The sequence below is a fragment of the Engystomops pustulosus genome, chromosome 5 (genome assembly GCF_040894005.1).
Source record: "Engystomops pustulosus chromosome 5, aEngPut4.maternal, whole genome shotgun sequence".
Lineage (NCBI taxonomy): Eukaryota > Metazoa > Chordata > Amphibia > Anura > Leptodactylidae > Engystomops > Engystomops pustulosus.
The window spans coordinates 191,318,514-191,343,058 of record NC_092415.1 but is presented as its reverse complement, the minus strand read 5'-3'; the positions used below and the strand labels follow the sequence as shown (position 1 = coordinate 191,343,058).

General features: G+C 41.2%; 1 protein-coding gene across 1 annotated transcript in view; it reads right to left on the bottom strand.

Moving 5' to 3' along the window:
- C5H10orf67 (chromosome 5 C10orf67 homolog) overlaps positions 1 to 24,545 on the bottom strand; it is a 71,644-nt gene that overhangs the window by 5,526 nt on the left and 41,573 nt on the right. Inside the window, exons 10-15 of the mRNA XM_072154175.1 lie at positions 16,632 to 16,772; positions 14,602 to 14,687; positions 13,357 to 13,422; positions 8,174 to 8,261; positions 7,585 to 7,659; positions 7,401 to 7,500 (exon numbers count right to left, since the gene is read on the bottom strand). Of these exons, the coding sequence (XP_072010276.1) occupies positions 7,401 to 7,500; positions 7,585 to 7,659; positions 8,174 to 8,261; positions 13,357 to 13,422; positions 14,602 to 14,687; positions 16,632 to 16,772 (556 nt within the window). The remainder of the gene's footprint in view (positions 1 to 7,400; positions 7,501 to 7,584; positions 7,660 to 8,173; positions 8,262 to 13,356; positions 13,423 to 14,601; positions 14,688 to 16,631; positions 16,773 to 24,545) is intronic.

Genomic DNA, 24,545 nt, shown 5'->3' with positions numbered 1-24,545 from the left:
AATGAAACTTTATTGATAATCCTTGGTCCAATTACAGCAAAAAAATGTTTGAACTCCAATTGTCACTGGGGCCCAAATTTTTTTTGTCTGGATTTTATTATAAAATATACAGTTTTGACTTACATACAAATTCAACTTAAGAACAAACCTTCAGACCTAAAAGTGACCTGAATATAACATCAATAAGATCTTTCTGATGTCTTCTGATATAACCCTATGTCTTATATCTATCCATTTGTGTAGATCGTTCAACTTTAATCTATGAAATTCAAATTCAAAGGAGCTTTATTAGCAGGAGCAAATACAAGTATTGCCAAAGCATGTAAAGAGTATGGGATTGTGGGAGACGGGGTGAGGGATTGGGGACAGGGTGATGGGGGACATTGGATGAAGGGGTTATTGGTCCATAGTATGTCTATGTTCACATCTATATTGGAAAATGTGCTAGAAGAATCTAGGGTTGGGAAGTAAGAGTTCTCCATATGGAGACTGCCAATTACGGCCACCATGGAGGCGTGTGGAGAACTCTTACTTCCTGACCCTAGTCACAAGCCTCTCACCCAGCCAAACCAGTTTCCTGCACTGTACTGAGGAGACCCAACCAGGTCGAAACAGCGCTGTCTACAGTTGGGCGTCTGTTCCTTCTGGATTAGATATACTGGTTTGGTTGTAATCCTGCATTAAGTCATAAGGCTTCTTGTAGGTCGTGCTTGATGTCAAGGGAGCTGCCTTACAAGGTAGCTAGAAGAGGCTTTTCCTTATCCCATCCTGGAAAACTTTGTATATTTTCCTAGAAGAATCTATGCAGAATCCATCAAAAGGCCAGAAATAAAGTGTGCAGCACAACATGGAAGCCTAATGGACCCCATAACAGTTATTAGTTAAGGTCTATTCACATACTTATTGCTATCTATCTATCTATCTATCTCATATCTATCTATAATTATCTATCTATCTACCTACCTATCTATCTATATTCTGTCTGTCTATCTATCTAATATCTATCTATATTCTGTCTATCTATCTATCTAATATCTATCTATATTCTGTCTATCTATCTATCTATCTATCTATCTATCTATATTCTGTCTATCTATCTATCTAATATCTATCTATATTCTGTCTATCTATCTATCTATCTCCTATCTATCTATCTGTCTATCTATCTCATATCTATCTATCTCATATCTATCTATCTATCTATCTATCTATCTATCTACCTATCTATCTATATTCTATCTATCTATCTCATATCTATCTATCTCATATCTATATTCTATCTATCTCATATCTATCTATCTACCTATCTATCTATATTCTGTCTATCTATCTCATATCTATCTATCTATCTATCTATCTCATATCTATCTATCTATCTATCTCCTATCTATCTATATTCTATCTATCTATCTCATATCTATCTATCTCATATCTATATTCTATCTATCTCATATCTATCTATCTCATATCTATATATATCTATCTATCTATCTACCTATCTATCTATATTCTGTCTATCTATCTCCTATCTATCTATCTATCTATCTATCTATCTATCTATCTATCTCATATCTATCTATCTATCTATCTATCTATCTATCTATCTATCTATCTATCTATCTATCTCTATTCATCTCTAATGTCTTTCTACCCAATCCCATTCTATTTTTCTCTCTTTTTGGTACAATAAATCAGTATACAGACCCCTTTAATCTTTCCCCCGGTAGAATTAATAAAGCACAAAAAAATGACATCCTCTGATCCCCAGAAGACTAATGACATTTCACAGGTAATGCAATTTAGCCAGAAACACTTCCACGTTTTCTGTGCTAACAATGTGAATTTTTTTGTAAACTACTATAAATTGCAATTCAAGAGCAGTGGTCTAACCATCCCCAATCATTTTTTATACGCATCAAATGAATGCAGATACTCCCATTTGGGAGGGGCGACATGACATTTCCCTCGACTCTTCTAAACAGGTCAGGGACCTTTCGCAGACCCTTAGGCAGTGGGAGGGAGTTTCTTTGCTAAAGCGTGTAACCAAATCAAGGCAATGGTTACCTCTATTGAATACCCGGAGGAATGGTCTGCACAATGCTATTCACATAGCAGCACAGAGGCTCGGGATGAATGGTCAGCCCAATGTCTTATTCTCTTCTAAACTTCTTAAAGTAACTTAAAGTTCTCCCAGTAACTCGTAAAAAGTAGAATCATGACTCGGATACAATGTATCCAATCTATGAAATTACAGTTGATGATATAACGTAACTTTTTTTTGGTGCTCGTTCCGAGGTTTCCTTGAGTCTTTGTCTAAGAATCTGAAGACACAAAGACACAACAAGACTGCCCTGGAGATGACCTATTGCTTTCAAGTCGCTTAAGCACATCACAAATTCCATTGTTAGGGTTGATTAATTGAAACTGATAAGTTACCATGAATAAAGATTGTTTTTTTTCGGTTTAATGTGGTGGGACTGATCTGGTAAATGCTCATTCATGTCGCTACGCAGCGCAGCATATGGACGGAACGCATTCAGTATTGCAAACATATACAATTTATTATGCTTGTATGGCCGCGGCCAAAGGACCCCCTCTTCAGGGTGAATGAGATGAAAAAAAACCCTCTCCATTTAAAGAGTTACTAGTATCATTACACGGGACGACAATGTGGGCTTGACTGTGTCTGCGTCCCCATGAATGAGGGACAGGGAAAGGGTGGACACACACAAGATACAAAATTTTTTTTAAAAAACTGCATGTCAGCCCAGCGGCCCCTGTGTATTTTAATACATCAGACAAAGGAAATGTAAGTCAATGGTCGGCCGGGTATGAAGTGACCATATTTAGTCCTTCTCATGTCGGGTGTCAGATTAGTCCTGATTATCTCATCATTTACTTCAAAGGGGGGACAATGCAAATCGTGTCTACTAATAGATTGAAAAAATAATTCCCTGTAACTACATTAGTGATTTCTCCGGTCAGACCCCTTACTGGGTGACCACTGATGGATCCTGAGCATCTACATGAAGGCCAAGGAGCTTCTACTGAGAACACAAAGCAGATGTTGATGCTATTAGATACACGAAGAAGACATAGAACCTATGTGATGCAGTAAACTTTTTTGATCCCATAGGGAAATAGTTTTATACATGTTGTCCTGTCATAAGTTACAGTTACAAATTACATGACACATATGTAACAGGTTACAAGTTACATAAAAGGGATGGAATAAGGAGGAGGAATAAGAATCAATGAATTTGTTATTAGGGATAAATAATTTTTTGGTCATGGCTGCAATATCCAGACCTCCTGTGGTTGTGGTGAGTAGGAACTGGCCAAGTCTCTTTTACATATGGGTGCCATGACTCTGCCCGATACAAGGTGCTAGGGTTAAAGAAGACTTGTGCAAGTTGAATTTTAATGGATGACCTAATTGTTGTCCTGAGAGATCCGTCCCCCAAAGGCTAATATGACCTCTGCTGAGTGTATTCAAGCAGGATGGAAACATGTGGCTTCCTGAATAGTGGGATAGCAAAAAGGAGACCACCGTCTTACAGTATATATCTATGGATGTGTTCAGTGTACATGGCATATATACGATAAATGTATCGAAAAAGTGGTGTGAATGTAGTCTGAGGTGGTTGCCTGGTCTGGCAGATAGACACCTACACAATGATAAGTCATTCAATTATCTGCTCATCCTTGCTTTGCTCTTCTTCATCTCCATCTTGGAACCTACAAATTCTGATCTCTGACCCATCAAGTATGACTGCTTGATTGTTAATGTAACTCCCATAGAAGTGAATGAGGGAGCCATTGATGCCACATCTGGATGTGACGGCCAGCGACTACCCCCCACCCCAGACATTATCTGAGGGAATGTGTTAAGAAAGAGAAAACAATGTAATCTGTAGAGATGATACGTGGGACTTCTGTGCATCAGATACCGCTGTTTGAGCTTTCTTCTGCTGACAAGCGAGTAAAGGATCACTGTTACTTTAAGGACTTTATCTTCAGGATTCGTGTCTTTTCGGCTCATTAAGGAGGGTCTTAATGACTACTATGTCAATAGAGCCAAATTACAGGACTGTGAGAAAGGTCTTCTTGAGTACATAGATTCAAGTGAAGTTTGTTAAACAGTTATCCAGCAACCTCTATCCCGAAAATGAGGATTCCTACGGGGATAACCTCAGATTTATACAGTCACCATGCTGGGTTTTGGGCTATGAGGCGATTTCACTAAGGAAGTCTATGAATTAGACAAGGAGCATATAGACCCCTTATGTGTCCTGTGCAAGGACAACGTATGGATCAGTGATGTAACTAGGAGAGACAGGGCCCCATAGCAGACTTCTGAATGGGGCCCCCTCTACACCTTAATAAAGTATACATATTTCTACATACATACATATATACACTCATGCGCACACATTTAAGCACTTATCTTAGTTGAACTTAGCTGAGATGCTGTGTACTGTATGCTGTGTACTGTATGCTGTGTACTGTATGCTGTGTACTGTATGCTGTGTACTGTAGAGGATGTGCGCTGTTATATACATATCATGCTCTACAATGTGCAGAATAATATGTATATAATGGTAAACATCCTCCATTCAGTGTTATGTGGGGGCCCCCTGACACTGCGGGCCCCATAGTAGCCGATATGGGTCTTTTCCCACCGGCATACTTTATTTTTTGCAAAATAGAGACAAAGAGAGTTCCTAAATAAGGAAAACCCATCTAACTCCTTAATAAAGTCCAAAACATACTGGTAGGTTCTTTAGATTGTGAGCCACGTTGGGGACAGGGAACAATTTGACATGCTTTGTGCAGCGCTGCGTAATCTGTGTGCGCTATATAAATAAAGGAATTATTATTATTATAAAGTGAATAAAGGGGTTGTCTATTGAAAGTAGCATAAAATATTCCCTATCTCCTGGATCTCTGGACCACCTGGACCCTCAGTAATAAGGAAGTGGTGGAAGGAGAGTAAATGGAGTGTTATACATTTACATAGGGCTGCTAGATGCTATGAAAGTGAAAGGAGCACTGGTTACACATGCGCTTCAGCAGAGTGGCAAACTTAAAGGGGTATTCCAGATACAAGTTATCTACAAAATAAGGGATAACTTACTGACTAAATCAATAGAATGAGGTCCTTTGTACCCCAAATGGAGTGAGTGCAGGTCATTCATGCGAGCTGCTGCCCCAATCCCTGTCTAATAATTATATAATAATAGGGGGCAGATTTATCACCAAGTTTCTGAGGTAAAACCAATCAGAGCTCAGCTTTAATTTTATAAACAGCTGTGGGAAAATGAAAGCTGAGCTCTGATTGGTTGCCAGGAGCTCTAAAAGACTTATGATAACTCACCCCTATAATCTTTATTTATAGAGCGCCATGATATATCGTAGCGCTCAGTACTGCCCTCCGCTATCTCCATCAGTACTATAGAGATGGATAGAGCATATGTAACCAGTTTCTCTATTGATCTAGGGGGTACGGTGTTCCCTGTTCTCATCACATAATCCCATACCCCAAACTTGTTGTAATCAGATTACCCCTTTAAGTAATGCGTGGGTTAATATTAAGACCTTTAGTGGCCTATGGAAGTTACTAGGAACCTCCACAAATGTGTAAGCAGGAGGATTCTTATACGGAAACTTCCTATTTGTTCCTCATTCCCAGTATCCTGGGATTACACGTTATATAAAAGACGTATTTCTGTACATAAAAATGCCCATAATTTGCATAATCTCCAGTGTCCTCAATGAGGCCGTTGACAGTAAATCCCTATAATCTGTGTTACAGTATGTTATTGTAAGGGGGGAGATTGCTCAGTGAAGCAGAAGAGAAGTTATAATTAATCCCAGTCGCCCCCGTACACGTCCAGTGTATATCACATGTGGTATATAGAATAATCCAGCACCGGGGTCATATACACTAATTATTTATCACTGTTTAATACAGGGAAATGTAATAAACCTCTGAGTGATGGGGCTCACGTACTACGACAATTCAGTGATTTTTCAAGACAAATATAATCATGATATAATATGATACTCTACCTACAAATATATCTAAAGGGATTTTTTGATTTTTTATGTATATATATATATATATAAAACTGGGATTTTCAGATTACATATATATATATATATATATATATATATACCGTATATAAAATCTGAAAGTCCCATAGTTACTGTATTTCCTCATTTTTTTTCCGTCGCCGTTTCTCTATAGGTTCAGGATATCAGGATTCCTAATATGATAATAATTTATAGAGAATGATTATAAATGGACTGTATTAAAGGCGTTGTACTAACAAGCAGATCAGTCAGGGTCCGACTGTTGGGATAGGTCATGAGAACAGGGACCCCCAGCAATCTGCAGTACTGGGATCCCCTTCTGTCTAATATGAGTTTTGGAAATTGTTGAGCACAGCGCTCAGGTATCTCCGGCACCCCCAATTAATGGGAGTGATTTATCAGAAGCAAAACTGTTGTAGTTTCTCGTGGCAACCAAACATAGGTCAGCTTTCATTTTTAAACTGCTATGGGGAAAATGAAAGCTGAGCTCTGATTGGTTGGCAAGAGCAAGTAGAACAGTTTATCTCTCATCCATCTCCTCCATCAATGTCTATAAGAGTAACAGATAAAATAGAATAAAATAGAGAGTTGTGTAAGCTATTTCAGGGAAACCATGTTCTCCGATTGCTGAAAGTCCCTTTGTCGTGATCGTTGGGGGTGCCTGCAGTCGGACCCTGCAGTTTGTTAGGATAGGGGTAACTTGCAATGTTGGTAAACCCCTTTAAAGTTTCTTCATAGAGGAGTACAGGCAGTCCCCGGGTTACATATTAGATAGGTTTGTTCTTAGGTTGAATTTGTATGTAAGTCGAAACTGTATATTTTATCATTGTAGATCCAGACAAAAAATTTTTTGCCCCAGTGACAATTGTAGTTTCAAAATGTTTTGCTGTAATGGGACCAAGGATTATCAATAAATCTTCATTATAGACACCTTACAGCTGATCATTGCAGCCTGGGACTATAGTAACATCCAGAGACTTCACCAGAGGTCACAGGGGGCAGAGGGGTCCGTCTGTGACTAGGGGTCGTCTGTAAGTCGGGTGTCCTTAAGTGGGGGACCGCCAGTATTCTCATGACTACTTTTATATTACTGCTACAGAATAACTATCTGACGGCTGGGGGTCCCCACACTCCACTCCACTTATTTGGAGTACAAAAGACCCCCATCTTCGTGATCAGTGGGGGACCTGCGGATAGGAAAAACTTGCTGTCACCAAAATATCCCTTTTAAGGAGTTCAATAAATAAGGCTCTAAAATTTAAACTAAATATCAATGAAAAGTAGATTTTTAGTGTACATCTCACCATCCTCTGGGGGGAACACGTCCTGTTCAGATGCATCCATTACATTAGAGGGGATCTCAGCCCTGGTCATCATAGCCGACGGCTTTGCTCCGATCTTTGGCTACATTGGATATCGGAAGAGTGAATAGGACGTATTATACTTTGGACTGATATATTGTAATACAATATATATATATGTACTTACCAATGGCATGCTGGGAAGATAGAAATTATTCCGTACTGGTAGATCATTGGGGGCGGCTTCCAGGACGCCATCGGTCTGACATAAGGGAATATAAATGATGCACAAACCCTCTGTTTATTGTCAGTTGTACGTTAGTTCAGGAGTCTACCCTTAGCATAATACAGGGTGATACATATCTATACAATAGGTAATCAATATCAGATTGGTGGGGATTCAGTATAACGACAAGTTTAGAAGATAATATGCAGTAACCTTATCTGACCACTACACAGGAAATGGAGCTGTCTGCTTCCTGCCAAATCTTTAGAACAGACTATCTGTGGTGGTGGACCCTCAGCATATCCATAAAAATAGGTAATGATTATCAGAATTTTTAACCCCTTTAAGTAGTTTTTTCGACAGGATTATTATATATTGATGACCTTTGCTTAGGATAGTCAATCCATACCAGATCAGTGGGATTCCCACACCCATCTTCCCCAACAATCAGCACAATTAAAAAAAAGTTGTAATTAAATTTCAGGACTTTACATGTGTTACAACTTCTTCATTGTCCCTATAATACACATATAAGATGCTGGGTACTCACCATGTAGCTGACAGACACCCGGTGCAGGTTTATCGCCTGGCGGTGGAGTGACTGACGCAGGAACATCTCATCTTTTATGGCGTAAAAACTTTATAAGGGAAAAAGAAGGATCCAATTACACCCAGAACATGTCAAGTCTTACAATTAATTTTATTTTTTGTCAACATATTTTTTGGAAACCCTATTCTATTTGTGAATTAAGGACAAAAAAAAGAGTGTCTGCACTAGAGGAGGACATTAAAGGGGTTGTCCAAAGGCTAAAAAACATGACTGCTTTCTTCCAAAAACAGCGCCACACCTGACCGTGGTTAGCGCTGGTATTACAGATCAGCTGTATTTGCATGGATTAGTTTACGGGTACTGTGATAAACCAGCTTTTTGCCCAAAGTGGCGATACCACCCGACCCTCCGAACATAGGGCTTATTGCAATGCTGTCCTGAAACATGTATGAGGATTTACTCACTGTAATCTCTGTATACAGGATATTACAGCTATACAGGAATCTGGGAAGATTGTGACTACCAATACCAGCTCCTAAAAAGGGTGCAGGAACAGGTACGTACATCTCTGATTTGGCAGATACAACATACAACACAGCAAAAGCAGACTGTTACAGATGAGCAGTAAATTCACCACATGCTTCAATACAGTAGTATTCCAGCAATATGGTATAAGTGATCAGGCCCCCTAGGGTTCAAATACCCTAGGGGGTCTATAAAAGAAATGTAACAAAAGTTAAACAAAAAATAACACCCCCTCCCAAAAAATAAAATACAAGCTCCCACTTTACCTACAGCTGAAATGAACAAGATAAACATGATGGATCTATCCAGATAAACCCCGTGATGAAATTTCATATTCAAATGTTAGAATCGCCAATTTTTTTGCCATGCATAAAAATTTTAATAAAGAGTCATCAAAAGGTTATACAGTCCCCAAAATGCTAATGAAAACATCTAATATTTGGGGGTACAAAAGATTCACATTTGTAAAATAGTTTTAAAACATAATAACAACTTTATACATTTGGTATCTCCATGATCACACTGGACCTAATAATAAAGGGAACGTGTCAATTATGTTTTTATTTGTCAATTCCACCACATTTAGAATTTTTTCCAGCTTTCCAACACATTGCATATAGAAAATTTGTAACATAGAAAAGAAGCTCTCATATGGCTCCGTACATGGAAAAGTAAAAAATGGTATAAAAGGATACGAAACACTAAACACTAAAAGGATACAGAGAGTCGGCGGCAAAGTTGTTAATGTATACAACCGACATTTGTGTAAGTTTATATAATCGGATGATCTAGTTTTATGATCACATGATCTACGACTTTTATTGCATTTCCTTTTTTTATTTTGCATTATTTTTGTTACTTTATTTTTAGTTGAATAGCTAAATGATACAATTCTCATAATTTGTAACAAGTTTATAGTAAACGTTGTCCTTAACAGGTAATGAGATGGAGGCTGTGACTCTCTTGCTACATAAATATTAACCCTCTGTATAGGACAGACAATAATATGGAGTATAGCACAAAGCAGAAGAGATAGAACGCTATTATTCCTAACATGGCATCCCAGCGTTTACATGGTTAAACAACGTTAATAAAGGAAAAGATAGTGAAAGGGAAAATATGACTCAAAGCGCAAACAGGCAAATCGGGAGCTTATGAAACAAGAGGGAGATAAAGGGGAACAGGTATCCTCTGGCTTATCACATCCACCACAAATCATAAAGCTGTCTCACTTATCTGCTACTGATGGCTGATGCCCTACCACAAGGATTGGAGTTAACTAGTCGTCCCGACAAGACAGCCGCACCATTATGATTAGTCAATCATTCCTGAAATAATCTAAAGGAAAGGTCTGAGTGATTATGGACCTGCAATAATAACCCCGGGGGGTCATTCTTGTAGTTATGAGCAGCAACAGATGGGGGTTTTCTCATAATCGGTAGTGGAATTAGTCTTAGACTCGTCCTACACTTACAAAAGTTTTTGCTTGTTTGGCCAACAGCTATTCCAATCCGTCTCCCCATGGACATGCACACTTGGTTTGGCCAAGCGTGCACATTTTGTAATGGGAAAAGGGGAGAAGTTCGCTGCCAGACACCTATGAGGAGGACTCATCTTCCTTCAAACCAAAGGATCGGCCATTTTGAACTAAAAGTGTGAGTCCCAGGTTTAAAAAACTTGACTGCTTTCTTCTTAAAACAGCGCCACATCTGACCATGGTTTGTACCAGTATTGCAGTTCAGCTGTATAGAAATGGAGATTAGTTGCAATACCAATTACTATCCATGGTCAGATGTGGTGCTGTTTTTGGAAGAAAGTAGCCATGTTTTTTTCAAACCTTTAAACATGACTTATCCTTTAAATCTATGGCATGAAGGCCCAGCATTTCATAAACAATCTATAGCCAACGGGTTCTGATGTATTTGGAGGCTTAATCTACATTATTTACATTATGTATGTATTTAGGGCTTGTCCTTGCTAGGATGGGACTACAGAAGATAGGGCACTATAAGGAGGGGGCTATAGAAAATAATGTGACTATTAGCTACTGTGGGGCAGGAACTGTGACTATTGGCTACTATGAATCAAGCACCTTGACTATTTGCTACTGTGGGGCAGGCACCGTGACTATTTGCTACTGTGGGGCAGGCACCGTGACTATTTGCTACTGTGGGGCAGGCACCGTGACTATTTGCTACTGTGAGGCAGGCACCGTGACTATTTGCTACTGTGGGGGAGGCACCGTGACTATTTGCTACTGTGAGGCAGGCACCGTGACTATTTGCTACTGTGAGGCAGGCACTGTGACTATTTGCTACTGTGAGGCAGGCACTGTGACTATTGGATACTTTGGGGGAACTATGACCATCGGCTACTGTAAGGGCACCTACACACTACGCCATTGTCTCAGGTTACTTAACAATATGTTCAGCTTTGTGGTTGCCCTCAAATGGCTGATTGTAAAGGTAATACTCTATACTTGTATTCTAAATAGTTCAATCAATGAGCCACAATGATTTATACAATGATAAAATTCCATTCAGACTTTTTAAGGCAACTACAAGGCTGATGTGGCCCCTGGTGAACAGGATTATTTCATACACTGGATATAAACCGTCACAATTCATGAGAATTTAGTAATTTTTGGCATATAATAGCAATATAAAAGCAGAGAAAATGGTTGTTTCTTTTATTCACCCCCCAAATAATATTAGTATTTTTATGCAGCCCAAACTAGTTACCGTGAAAACTTCAACCAATCACTTACAAAACAAGCTCCCATTTGTTCCAACCTAAAACGTAAAGGGGTTTTCTGGCCACTTATACAATACTCATGACAGGATTGGTATTTGCACCCAGTCCCTGCATTGATAAGCTGTTCCAGTAGACTCCCAGCACTGGAGCCTGTAATGTGATCAGCACTGGACAGAGATTTCTGCTTCTAACTCAGTTCTATGCAAAAGTGCCAGTGTTTGGGGGCTTGCCAGAAAATCAAACTATAGAAGGGACCAGAAAATCCTTTAAATATTTATACTGTACAGTTGACAACATAAAATGAAAATAAATAGTATGTGGCACCAGAAAGCGCAACCCATCCAGCAAAAAACAAGCAATATCAATGAAAAAAAAGTCACGACTTTAAATGCAACAACTAAATAGAAACAATTGCTGTATCATGTAAGTATGAACAATAGGCAAGACTGGAATATCATGAAACCTACAGATCCTGAGCTAATCGATACTTTTACATGTACATTGACACTGGAAAATTATAAAAATAGCAGTGAGGGTGAATTATTAACCCTACATGGAGGAGCAAGACTCTTGAAAAGTTAACTAAAACGTACTTTATATTTCTAATTCAGGTTAGGCAATAAAACAAATGTCTGATTGGTCGCTGTGGTTTTAGAAACATTTGCACCCAGATTTTGGACTTTTTCACCAAAATATGGAGACCGAAACAAAGTAACTGCACCTTTCCTATGGTGCTAGTGTCAGTGGGGAGGGTTGGGAGATATACAGGAGATTATCTACTATATGTAAAATTAAAATTGCCTTATTCCAGCAGTAGTGGGCGGTTTGGGTGGCTGCCTGGGGCCCAAGGATTCTGGGAAGCTCATGGCCACCTAAACCCACCATCAAGTTTTATACTGTCCAGTAGAAGGACCCTTCAGCCCACCTCTGCTACTCATACATGTGAATTAACTCATGATTAAGCATAATGACCCAGTCCGGTTCGGGGAGTTTCGCCTAACCTGGAACCAAAGTTTGGGTACACAAACCTATCGCTAACACTCGTGAACAGTGCCAGCAAGGACACTGGTGGCATTTTCCCTAGGACCGCTGCTCCCAGCTTTGCCAAAAGCATTTAAAGGACTTCTACCACCAGGATGAATGATTGTAAACCAAGAACACCTACATACTGGTGTGTGCCCCTTCTAACATGATCTGCTCTTCTTTTAGCTTCTTATTCCCTGGTTTTGCTAAAAAAGGATTTTTAAAATTATGCAAATGAGCCTGGGGGGGGCTCCATGCTTCATAAGTTTTAAGGAAGCCTGGAGCCCCTCAAGCTGATTTGCAAAATTTTGAAAGCCCTTTTTCTTAAAAACCACATCATAAGCTTTGAAAAGAGTGGGTCCTGCCAGATGGGGCACACACCAGTATGTCAGTGTTCTTGGTTTACAATCCTTCATCCTGGCAGTAGACCCGTTATTTGTACCAGCAACGAACTTCATCTGTTTTATCTATGGCGTAAGTTTTGCTCATGGTATCTAGGCAATAAAAGAAATCGATAGGCGGGGGCCTATCAGCTATACAGCCATACAGCCCCGGCTGTACTCCTGAAATAGCTGGAACTAATAGGAGATTAGTTATTAAAATAACCCTCTAGATAAAAATAAAAGTACAATTGGACTTTTTTAAATTTTTTGCTGTAATTGGACCAAGGATTATCAATAAAGCTTCATTACAGACACCTTACAGCTGAGCATTGCAGTCTGGGACTATAGTAACATCCAGAGACTTCACCAGAGGTCACAGTGTGCAGAGGGGTCCGTCTGTAACTAGGGGTCGTTTGTAAGTCGGATGTCCTTAAGTAGGGGACCGCCTGTAAATACATATTGCAAAGTCCATAGTGATAATGCAATGACTCCTGTTACCTTTGTTTCAGAATCTCAAACTTCTTTTCCCATGTTTTATTGAGTCTCTCCAGTTCCTTCTGCAATCTAAAAGTAGAAAATAAAAAGTCACATATTTCGGTCGTCCATTAACCTTTCAGATTCAGGCTATCAACTTGCAAAGGTTCAAGGGCAACTGTTATATAGCAATAAGATAAGACAAGTGTGCTGCTGCCTCGCAGGAGAGAGCTGCACGCTTCATAGGGTGCAGAGGGTCCTGGGGGTGACAGTCACAAGTCATTTTGCGGTATTTTTGATACATTCTGTTAATAATAATGATTCTTTATTTATATAGCGCACACAGATTCCGCAGAGCTGCACAGAGTTTGCCAAATCAATCTCTGTCCCCAATGGGGCTCACAATCTAATCAACCTACCAGTATGTTTTGGAGTGTGGGAGGAAACCGGAGGACCCAGAGGAAACTCACGAAAACATACAAACTCTTTGCAGATGTTGACCCTGGGACTTGAACCCAGGTCTCCAGCACTACAAGGCTGTAATGCTAACCACTGAGCCACTGTGCCGCCCTAAATTAATAAATGTGGGTGCGTGGATTATACCCTAATGGTAATGACTAATAACTGATAACAGTTCATGTATAAAGTAACCAGAGCAGCTGTAATACCTGTAATTAAGTGCCATTTAATATCCACACAACCCACATATCAGTGACGACTACCACTTATAGTCCAACATACAGCGACACCCCCTACAACAGTGATAACTGCACCCCTACTGTCACGTAGGGGGAGATTTATCAGAAGTATCTGGGACCAAAACTGTTATGGCTCCCCAGGGCAACCAATCAGAGTTCAGCTTTCATTTTTCTACAGCTTTTTATAAATTTAAAGCTGAGCTCTGATTGGTTGCCATGAGCAATTTGAACAGTTCTGCTAAATCTCCTCCCCATACTCTTTTCAGTGTTCATTTGTATACATTTAAAGGAATTGTTCACAATGCAGGATGATAAATCTGCAGTAGGACAAGACTGTCTGGTCTAATGTTGTGCCTCCTCTTAGTTGGCTTAGTCTAAGGCAGGGAAATGTGGTAAGCTATCTGTGTGTTTAATATTTGGTGCATGCCCCTTTCCCAGTGTAGCCACGCCCCTTTCAGCCACACCCCTTTGTCATACTAGTCGTAAACGTGTCTAACGTGTCTGTTGTTAAAGGTTAGACGCTTCATCGCGTCACAGCATAATACACATCGTGTACATCAGATAAATCTACCTTTCTATTGTCCTTGCATCCTCTTCTTTCACACTTAGAAGCTTTTTAATCTGTGCTTGTAGACGCTCCTTGTCTGCAGTAATACTCTGTAAAAATAATGAAAACATTGTTTATATAGGGGTGCAAACAAGGGCGTAACTAGTGACAATGGGGACCTGTAGCAAGACTTGGAAATTGGGTCCCCACTAATATAAGACTCTTCAGCAGCCACTTCAAAAGACTTAGGGACTGGGATGTCACAGTACAGAGATAATACACACAGTGATGTCACAGTACAGGGATAATACACACAGTGATGTCACAGTACAGGGATAATACACACAGTGATGTCACAGTACAGGGATAATACACACAGTGATGTCACAGTACAGATATAATACACACAGTGATGTCACAGTACAGGGACAATACACACAGTGATGTCACAGTACAGATATAATACACACAGTGATGTCACAGTACAGGGATAATACACACAGTGATGTCACAGTACAGGGATAATATACACAGTGATGTCACAGTACAGGGATAATACACACAGTGATGTCACAGTACAGGGATAATACACACAGTGATGTCACAGTACAGATATAATACACACAGTGATGTCACAGTACAGGGATAATACACACAGTGATGTCACAGTACAGATATAGTACACACAGTGATGTCACAGTACAGATATAATACACACAGTGATGTCACAGTACAGAGATAATACACACAGTGATGTCACAGTACAGGGATAATACACACAGTGATGTCACAGTACAGGGATAATACAAACAGTGATGTCACAGTACAGGGATAATACACACAGTGATGTCACAGTACAGGGATAATACACACAGTGATGTCACAGTACAGGGATAATACACACAGTGATGTCACAGTACAGAGATAATACACACAGTGATGTCACAGTACAGGGATAATACACACAGTGATGTCACAGTACAGGGATAATACACACAGTGATGTCACAGTACAGAGATAATACACACAGTGATGTCACAGTACAGAGATAATACACACAGTGATGTCACAGTACAGGGATAATACACACAGTGATGTCACAGTACAGGGATATAAAACACACAGTGATGTCACATACAGGGATAATATACACAGTGATGTCACAGTACAGGGATAATACACACAGTAATGTCACAGTACAGGGATAATACACACAGTGATGTCACAGTACAGAGATACTACACACAGTGATGTCACAGTACAGGGATAATACACACAGTGATGTCACAGTACAGGGATAATACACACAGTGATGTCACAGTACATAGATAATACACACAGTAATGTCACAGTACAGGGATAGTACACACAGTGATGTCACAGTACAGGGATAATACACACAGTGATGTCACAGTACAGGGATATAATACACACAGTGATGTCACAGTACAGGGATAATATACACAGTGATGTCACAGTACAGGGATAATACACACAGTGATGTCACAGTACAGGGATATAAAACACACAGTGATGTCACATACAGGGATAATATACACAGTGATGTCACAGTACAGGGATAATACACACAGTAATGTCACAGTACAGGGATAATACACACAGTGATGTCACAGTACAGAGATACTACACACAGTGATGTCACAGTACAGGGATAATACACACAGTGATGTCACAGTACAGGGATAATACACACAGTGATGTCACAGTACATAGATAATACACACAGTAATGTCACAGTACAGGGATAGTACACACAGTGATGTCACAGTACAGGGATAATACACACAGTGATGTCACAGTACAGGGATATAATACACACAGTGATGTCACAGTACAGGGATAATATACACAGTGATGTCACAGTACAGGGATAATACACACAGTGATGTCACAGTACAGGGATAATACACACAGTGATGTCACAGTAAAGCGATAATACACACAGTGATATCACAGTACAGGGATAATACACACAGTGATGTCACAGTACAGGGATAATACACACAGTGATACGAGTTATAAGGGATACGCACATTTACATCAACCTTTGGTGTCTTCAGCTTCTCCCTCAGGTTCCTCAGTTCTTCTTCTTTTAGGACCAATTCGTGTTTCTGTCTTTGGATCTCACGCAGAGCCTTCTCTTCGCTCTCTTTTTGTAGTTGTGTTTGCTGCAACTAAATAAAGAGATGGGACTTAGAAAAACATTGGAATACAAAGGCATCTGTGACCGGGACACACTTCGCTTATACCCTCCTGTATTAGTATGTATGGTGGGTGGAGAGGAGCTGCACTCACTAAGCGGCTGCTCACTTCTCCATACAGTTCTGTGTAACCTTCTGTCCATCCGGATAGCAGGACAGAATTCAGCAGATAGTTCAGAGTAAAAGTTTAGTGGCTGGTAAGAAACATTCACGCTGGGCTTTCTTTGGGGGCGGTGAGCTATTTGTGCGGCTACCTAATGGCCCCATACATAATGGTGTGCATGAGGCCTGACCCCTGACACATACGTATTTGCAGTATACATTATAAATGATTGGTAAATTATATGCTCCTTAGTGGGAGCCAAAAATGTTTTCTTAAAGGAAATCTACCACCAGGATGAAGGTTTGTAAACCAAGCACACTGACATACTGGTGTACGCATCCTCTGACACATCTGCTCTTCTTTGAGCTTCTTATGCCCTAATTTTTAAGAAAAAAAAAATATTTAACATTATGCAAATGAGCCTAAGGGGCTCCAGGCTTCATTAACACCCATGGAACCTAGAGCTCCACAGACTCATTTACATAATAGTTTTTTGTGAAAACCAGGGCATGAAAAGCTAAGTGAAGAGCAGATCCTGGCAGAGGGGGCACATACCACTATATTAGTGTGCTTGGTTTACAATCCTTCATCCTGGTGGTAGATGTCCTTTAAAGGGGGTTTCCCATGAACTAAAGTTAGGCCTTACATTACATACCATAAGAAGAAAATAATTATAAAATAAAGGAAAGATTGAAATTGCTTGGGGTATGGCACTACCAAAAAAAACAGGAAAAAAAAAAAAAAAGCTTTGGGCTATTACATCCCAGAAAGAGTTAATGAATGGATACTTTGTAATCCAAAATGAGGCCATTGCTCCATACAATCTTACTAAGTATATTCCGCAGGTGTTAGCAATAAAAAACAAACCAAAAAAAAAAACGAGAAAACCTATAATTACATTATATATGACGTTCCGTTCCTGTGCTGCAACTTCTTTAGTTTTATATGACATTATATTATGTTTTAGTGTTTTTTCTACAAAAAAATGACATCTGAATATCCAAGTGTTGTGTAAAAGGAGAAATAACACATCAAAGGATCAGAACAAAGAAGTTTTCCCCACTTTGCATTGAATGTGGGATCTTTAATCTGCCTGAGATGAACTTTCAACTCTGCGGAGGCCGTTCATGGTGACCCTGTTTTCTGCACACCAAGCTGTCACCTCTGCTGTCAGCCGCTGTCACGTCTCTCATTCAGACACTTGTCTATACGGACGTCTACTTGACAGCCACAAAAACAGCTCTGTTAGCGTCCCGGAGCATACAGCTCTTCCTGAATATATCACTACACATGAGTAGAGTATACAGGAGACAAGTCCTACAAGAAGGATTTTTATCTGCACTTTGTCAATGATAATGTACCATATCTGCAGGCAGCATGTTATAGAGCAAATGGAGATGAACAGATTGTATATAATGTCCTATCATGTTATAGACAGCATGTTATAGAGCAAATGGAGATGAGCAGATTGTATATAATGTCCTATCTACAGGCAGCATGTTATAGAGCAGGAGGAGCTGAGCAGATTGTACACAGCGTCCTATCTACAGGCAGCATGTTATAGAGCAGGAGGAGCTGAGCAGATTGTATATAGTGCCCTATCTGCAGGCAGCATGTTATAGAGCAGGAGGAGCTAAGCAGATTGTGCATAGTATCTTATCTGCAGGCAGCATATTATAGAGCAGGAGGAGCTGAGCAGATTGTACATAGTATCCTATCTGCAGGTAGAATGTTATAGAACAGGAGGAGCTGAGCAGATTGTACATAGTATCCTATATGCAGGTAGAATGTTATAGAACAGGAGGAGCTGAGCAGATTGTGCATAGTGTCCTATCTGCAGGCAGCATGTTATAGAGGAGGAGGATCTTAGCAGTTTGTATATAATGTCCTATCTGCGGTCAGTGGGGCAGATTTACTTACCCGGTCCTGTCGCGATCTCGCGGTGCGTTGTCCGACGAGGATTCGGGTCCGGCGCAATTCACTAAGCTCGTGCGCCCAAGTTCCTGCATCCGTCACTTCTGCGGCTTGGTCTGCCGGAGTTCACCTGCTTCTTCCCGGTGCTTGTAAGTGCGTGTCTTGTGACACATTTCTAAATATTAAATCCATGTGCGTTTTCCCGAATCCGTCCGGCTGTCCGACGGCCCGCTCCTCGATTTCTGTTGCGTGCAAGCCGGCGCCGATGCGCCAAAATCCGATCGCGTGCGCCACAATCCAGGGGCAATTCGTTGCAAAGCGGAAATCGCCAGGAAACCCGATGAAAATGCGTCTGACTGACCCTTAGTAAATGAGCCCCAAAGTGTCCACTTCTGAAAGCAGGTCCAGATGGACGCACATGCTCAGTTTTGTCTCTTTGCTAATGTGGTTAGGTGGACATTATTCTGTCACTGCAGTGTCCAAAGTCATATGCAAATGAGCTGAGAAAAACTTTATGACTTGAGATGAGTCTCTTTTAGAGGCTGGAGGGAAATTTTCACTTTAGATGTCTATATATTGGGGTCTATAGCACCTAGAACCATAGCACTAATGTCATTATATAGATGAGAATCTGTTCTGCGTACTACAGAGCCAGCGATGCAGACAATTACAGTTAGGTGCTGTAGATGATAATCCAATTCCTGACTATGTCTTTAACTGCCCATCTTGCTGGTTTTACAGCACACAGAAGATAAAGCACTCGAAAGATCTCTCTTTTTTCCTTTTTTTTTTTACTCTGCTGGTATCCCAGGGGTGGTATTGGGAGGGTTAGGGTTGAATTTGAGGTGCAATGATAGAGTATTGTTCCTTTTTTGGAGAGGTGAGATTTTCTCTTTTAGTGTAAATAAAACCTATGGGGCTTATTTACTAAGGGTTAAGCTCTGCACTATCGCCGTTTTTGGGTTTTGCACGGCTTCGACAGGTATTTAACAGGTGTCTGTGCTGTGATTGTGTCGCACGCGATCGGTTTTTGGCGCAGCTGCGCTGCTTTCATGTGAAAGAAATTGTCGGGTGTGGTCATCGGACAATCCGACTGAGCGCAGGATTTAACTTTAAAATTGAGTCGCAAGATAATGCACTTACATGCACCGGGAAGAAGAAGGTGAACTCCAGCGGACCTGAGCGGGAAGCGACACATGCAGGATATCGGGCGCACAATATCTTAGTGAATCGCGGCACAGTGCATTATGGTCGGACAATGCACTTTCGGTGAACTCGTCCGGACAGGTAAGTAAATGTGTCCCTATATATCATGTCATACCCCTCAAAAAATGTAATCTTTATTATGACACCAGAACCCTGGTTCTAGATGCTGTTAAACCCAAGTGGAAAGACATTGCCTCTTTAGCCTCTGAAAGTAACATATCTCAGATAAAAAAAAGTGACTCTTCTCAGCTCATCTGCTTAGGTAAACAGGTGAGATCTCACATAAAAGGGGGAATTCTAGAAAGGACATCATTTTCCGCTGTGGGGGGTGCTAGTTTAATGGTGTAAAATCTGGATTGTATTTAAAAATAGAATCTTTTTTTAAATATTTACAAAAAAAGAAGAGCCCCCTCTTTTCTGGGCCCCTGTGCACAGGCTATATGTCCCTCCCTGGTTCATATAGAAAAACAGCAAATCATTGCCACAATGCCGGCCCGGCCAGGCTGTTCAGATCTTCCTTGTAGCATCCTCCACTTTCACACTTTGCCATTGTCTGTGACTTTATTTGTACTCTGGGTGACTTTTTCTCTGTCCATCTGCTGGCAATGGGGTGGCGGGGACATAAGAGCACTTTACTCTGCCTTCAAGTGCTCTGATTAGAGACACTTTCACTTTTCACACTGCCGAGCTTAGATGAATGACCGAGCCGCAGATGTAGTCAAGTTGTTTGTACAATGTAAAGACAAAGGTATCTCACAAGGCACCACCGGGGTGTGAGGCTGACCGGCCACCGAAAGAAGAATGAGGGGATACAAGAAGAATTGTTACCTCTATTGTCTTACATGGGACCCATTGCCAACCTTTCACTTTTACAGAAGATGTTGATTATTGATCGTAATCGTGTAATATCCATGTGATCGATCAGGGATGAAGTTCTGATTGTGGATGTAAATCTGATGATGGAAACCATACGATTGTCTAGTCTTATGTAAATAAATCAATATGTCATATTATATGTGTGATACAGAAATATGGCAGCCTAGGTATAATTCACATAAAGGGGCTTATTTACTAAGGGTTACGGATCGCACTTTAGTCGGACTGTTCATGGTTTTCGGGACTTGCGCTGCTGGGACAGGTATTTAGCATGGTATTGTGTTGCAGCTACGTCGGCTTTCATGCGACACACGGGACGTCGGATGATTCAACTGATTGGGACTGAGCGCAGGATTTAACTTTCAAATTGTGTCGCAAGATCAAGCACTTACATGCACCGGGAAGAAGAAGGTGAACTCCTGTGGACCTGAGCGGGGAAGTGACACATGCAGGATATCGGGCGCACGATCTTAGTGAATCGCGGCAGAGTGCATGATCGTTGGACAAAGCACACAAATAAGTAAATGTGCCCCAATGTGTAACCAGGAGGCTCTTGGAGTAGGAACCCATTCAATATTCTACCCGTTTCTAGGCAATTCGTTTGATTAGTATTAAAAGAGTTTTCCATTAGTATGTAATGCGCTAGAGGTGCTGGATGAAAAGAGTTGTAGATATTGAAGGAGATGGAAGGTCCTCCTAAGGTGGTTGCCATGAAGAATGAAAGGAGGGGGTAGAAAAGTGAATGGGTTTCTACTTCAAGATCTTGCTATAGAGCCTCCTGGATACATGTTATGTGAATTTTATGAATAAGGAAAACCCCCAGGGGGATACGGTAAGGAAAAAATAAGAACACAATGTTAACCCTGCTCCTGGTCCAAGCGTTGCTCCGGGACTTCTGTTTTTGGGCCACATGCCCAAATGGAAATTCTAGAGGTTCACTGGCCCCTGCTTCATTCAATGAGTGGCCTCCTCATACACAGGACGCCACATCCGTGTTCCAGGGGAATTCACTTCTTATGAAGTCGTTCCCTGGTCTGGGAATGCCAGTCATTGAATGAATAAGGTCCCTTAACCCCCATAAACTTCCAGTTGGGTGCAGAGGCCCAAAATGGAAGTACCAGAGCGATGCAGGAAAAGAGAGTCGTAGCGGGTAAGTATGTGTTCTTCTTTTGATGCAACCCAGCAACCTGGGGGGAGGAGGTTGTATTCATGGAAAACCCGTTTAAAACCCAATATACCTCCAATATGCCTACTGTCAGAAGAGAAACATTTGGTGCCAGAACTAACAGCACTGATTTCTCAGGAACTATGTCAGTTGGAGGTGGTGGGAGAAGGTTCTCTAACTACACTTTAAAGAAAATCTATCATCAAAATCAAGCACAATAAACACGGGACACTTACTCATAGATCCAGACACCGTGACTGTGGTAATTTGTTACCCATGGCCTTCTTAAATCAACTTTTATAATTATGCTAATGAGCCAGTTGGGCTCGGGGGAGTAACCAGAGCCCATCCTGCTGTAGCTTCACAGGCTGTTACACTGTGTCGGAGACCTTCCTCCACTCCCACTGTGAGATTAAAGCAGGTAGAGGGAGGGCGGAAGTGCTCTTGCACAGTGTAAACTACAACACAAAGGGGCCCTGGCAATCCCACAGGAGCTTTTCTGACTCAAGTTGATTATAGAAGGAAGCAGGCCATGGATTACATATATAATAAGATAACCACAGTCACGGTGGCTGGATCTATGAGTAATGTCCCTGGTTTATCATGATTTTGATGGTAGATTTCCTTTAACGGAGTGTAGACAGACCCCTGAACCACCTGCTACTACGTTGATAGCTATGCCAATGATGGCATTGCATAAAAAAATATGTATATATGGTATAAAGGAGAACAAAAATGGCACAAAATTTGAATATTACATAATGCATTACATTCTTTTCATATCGTTCCGGGATTTGGCTAAAATGGACCATGCCTGGGTTTGAGGTTTTCCTAGGTAGACATTGCGGTCGGTACTCATGTGACATAGTCCGATGATCATATAAACAGGTTATTTTCTATCCTTCCATGACTAATCGCCACCACTCCATCGCTACTGCTATTGGCACTGAATAAATAAAACCGCACAGCGCTGTAACACAAAAATGCTATTATTGCCGTCACACGGGCCCCGGAGCTGTGTGCAAATAGGCTCTGCTAAAAATAAATATAAAGCTTTACATAGGACGAATTGGATGCAGGTGTCCGGGGCTTTCTATGTGTTTATATGGAACCCAATCACTGCGACAATGCAAACAGAGAGCGGAGCCAGAGCTAACATTGTGGAGGAGGTGTAATGGTTAATGTAGTGGTTCCTTTAGAATTACTGTTTATTTTATGTATCTCTCCGGGAAGAGGAATATTGTAGAACAAATCCTTGTTTCGAGTGCTCTGTGTACACAGACAGGAGACTACGAGCCTGGAGAAGACGTGTGCTGGGCCGGGCCTCAATAGACAGAAGAGATGGGAACACGCTCCCGCCCGGAGGAGATGATGCCACTGAGTAAATATCTAGGACTATAGAAGCTACAACTAATCTGGATTAACAATATTTGGAAATCTAATAGGGACAATCACTACGGTCCTACAACTATAAGTAGGTACAGTATATATATATATAGAGAGAGAGAGACAGTGAGAGAGAGAGACAAGGGCTAGGTAGGAGGCTACTGACAGGACCCCCATAATAGGAAGAGTCAGAGACAAGGGCTAGGTAGGAGGCTACTGACAGGACACCTATAATAGGAAGAATCAGAGATAAGGGCTAGGCAGGAGGCTGCTGACAGGACACCTATAATAGGAAAAGTCAGAGACAAGGGCTAAGCAAGAGGCTACTGATAGGATCCCTGTACTAGGAAGAGTCAGAGACAAAGGCTAAGCAGGAGGCTGCTGACAGGAGACCTATAATAGGAAGAGTCAGAGACTAAGGCTAGGCAGGAGGCTACTGATAGGATCCCCATAATAGGAAGTGTCAGAGACAAGGGCCAGGCAGTAGGCTACTGACAGGATCCCTATAATATGAAGAGTCAGAGACAAGGGCCAGGCAGTAGGCTACTGACAGGATCCCTATAATAGGAAGAGTCAGAGACTAGGGCTAGGTAGGAGGCTACTGACAGGATCCCCGTAAGAGGAAGAGTCAGAGACAAGGGCTAGGCAGGAGGCTACTGACAGGACACCTATAATAGGAAGAGTCAGAGACAAGGGCTAGGCAGGAGGCTACTGACAGGATCCCTATAATAGGAAGAGTCAGAAACAAGAGCTAGGTAGGAGGCTACTGACAGGATCCCCGTAAGAGGAAGAGTCAGAGACAAGGGCTAGGCAGGAGGCTACTGACAGGATCCCTATAATAGGAAGAGTCAGAGACAAGAGCTAGGTAGGAGGCTACTGACAGGATCCCCGTAATGGAAAGAGTCAGAGACTAGGGCTGGGCATGAGGCTACTGACAGGATCCCCGTAATAAGAAGAGTCAGAGACAAGGGCTAGGCAGGAGGCTACTGACAGGATCCCCGTAATAGGAAGAGTCAGAGACAAGGGCTAGGTAGGAGGCTACTGACAGGATCCCCGTAATAGGAAGAGTCAGAGACAAGGGCTAGGCAGGAGGCTA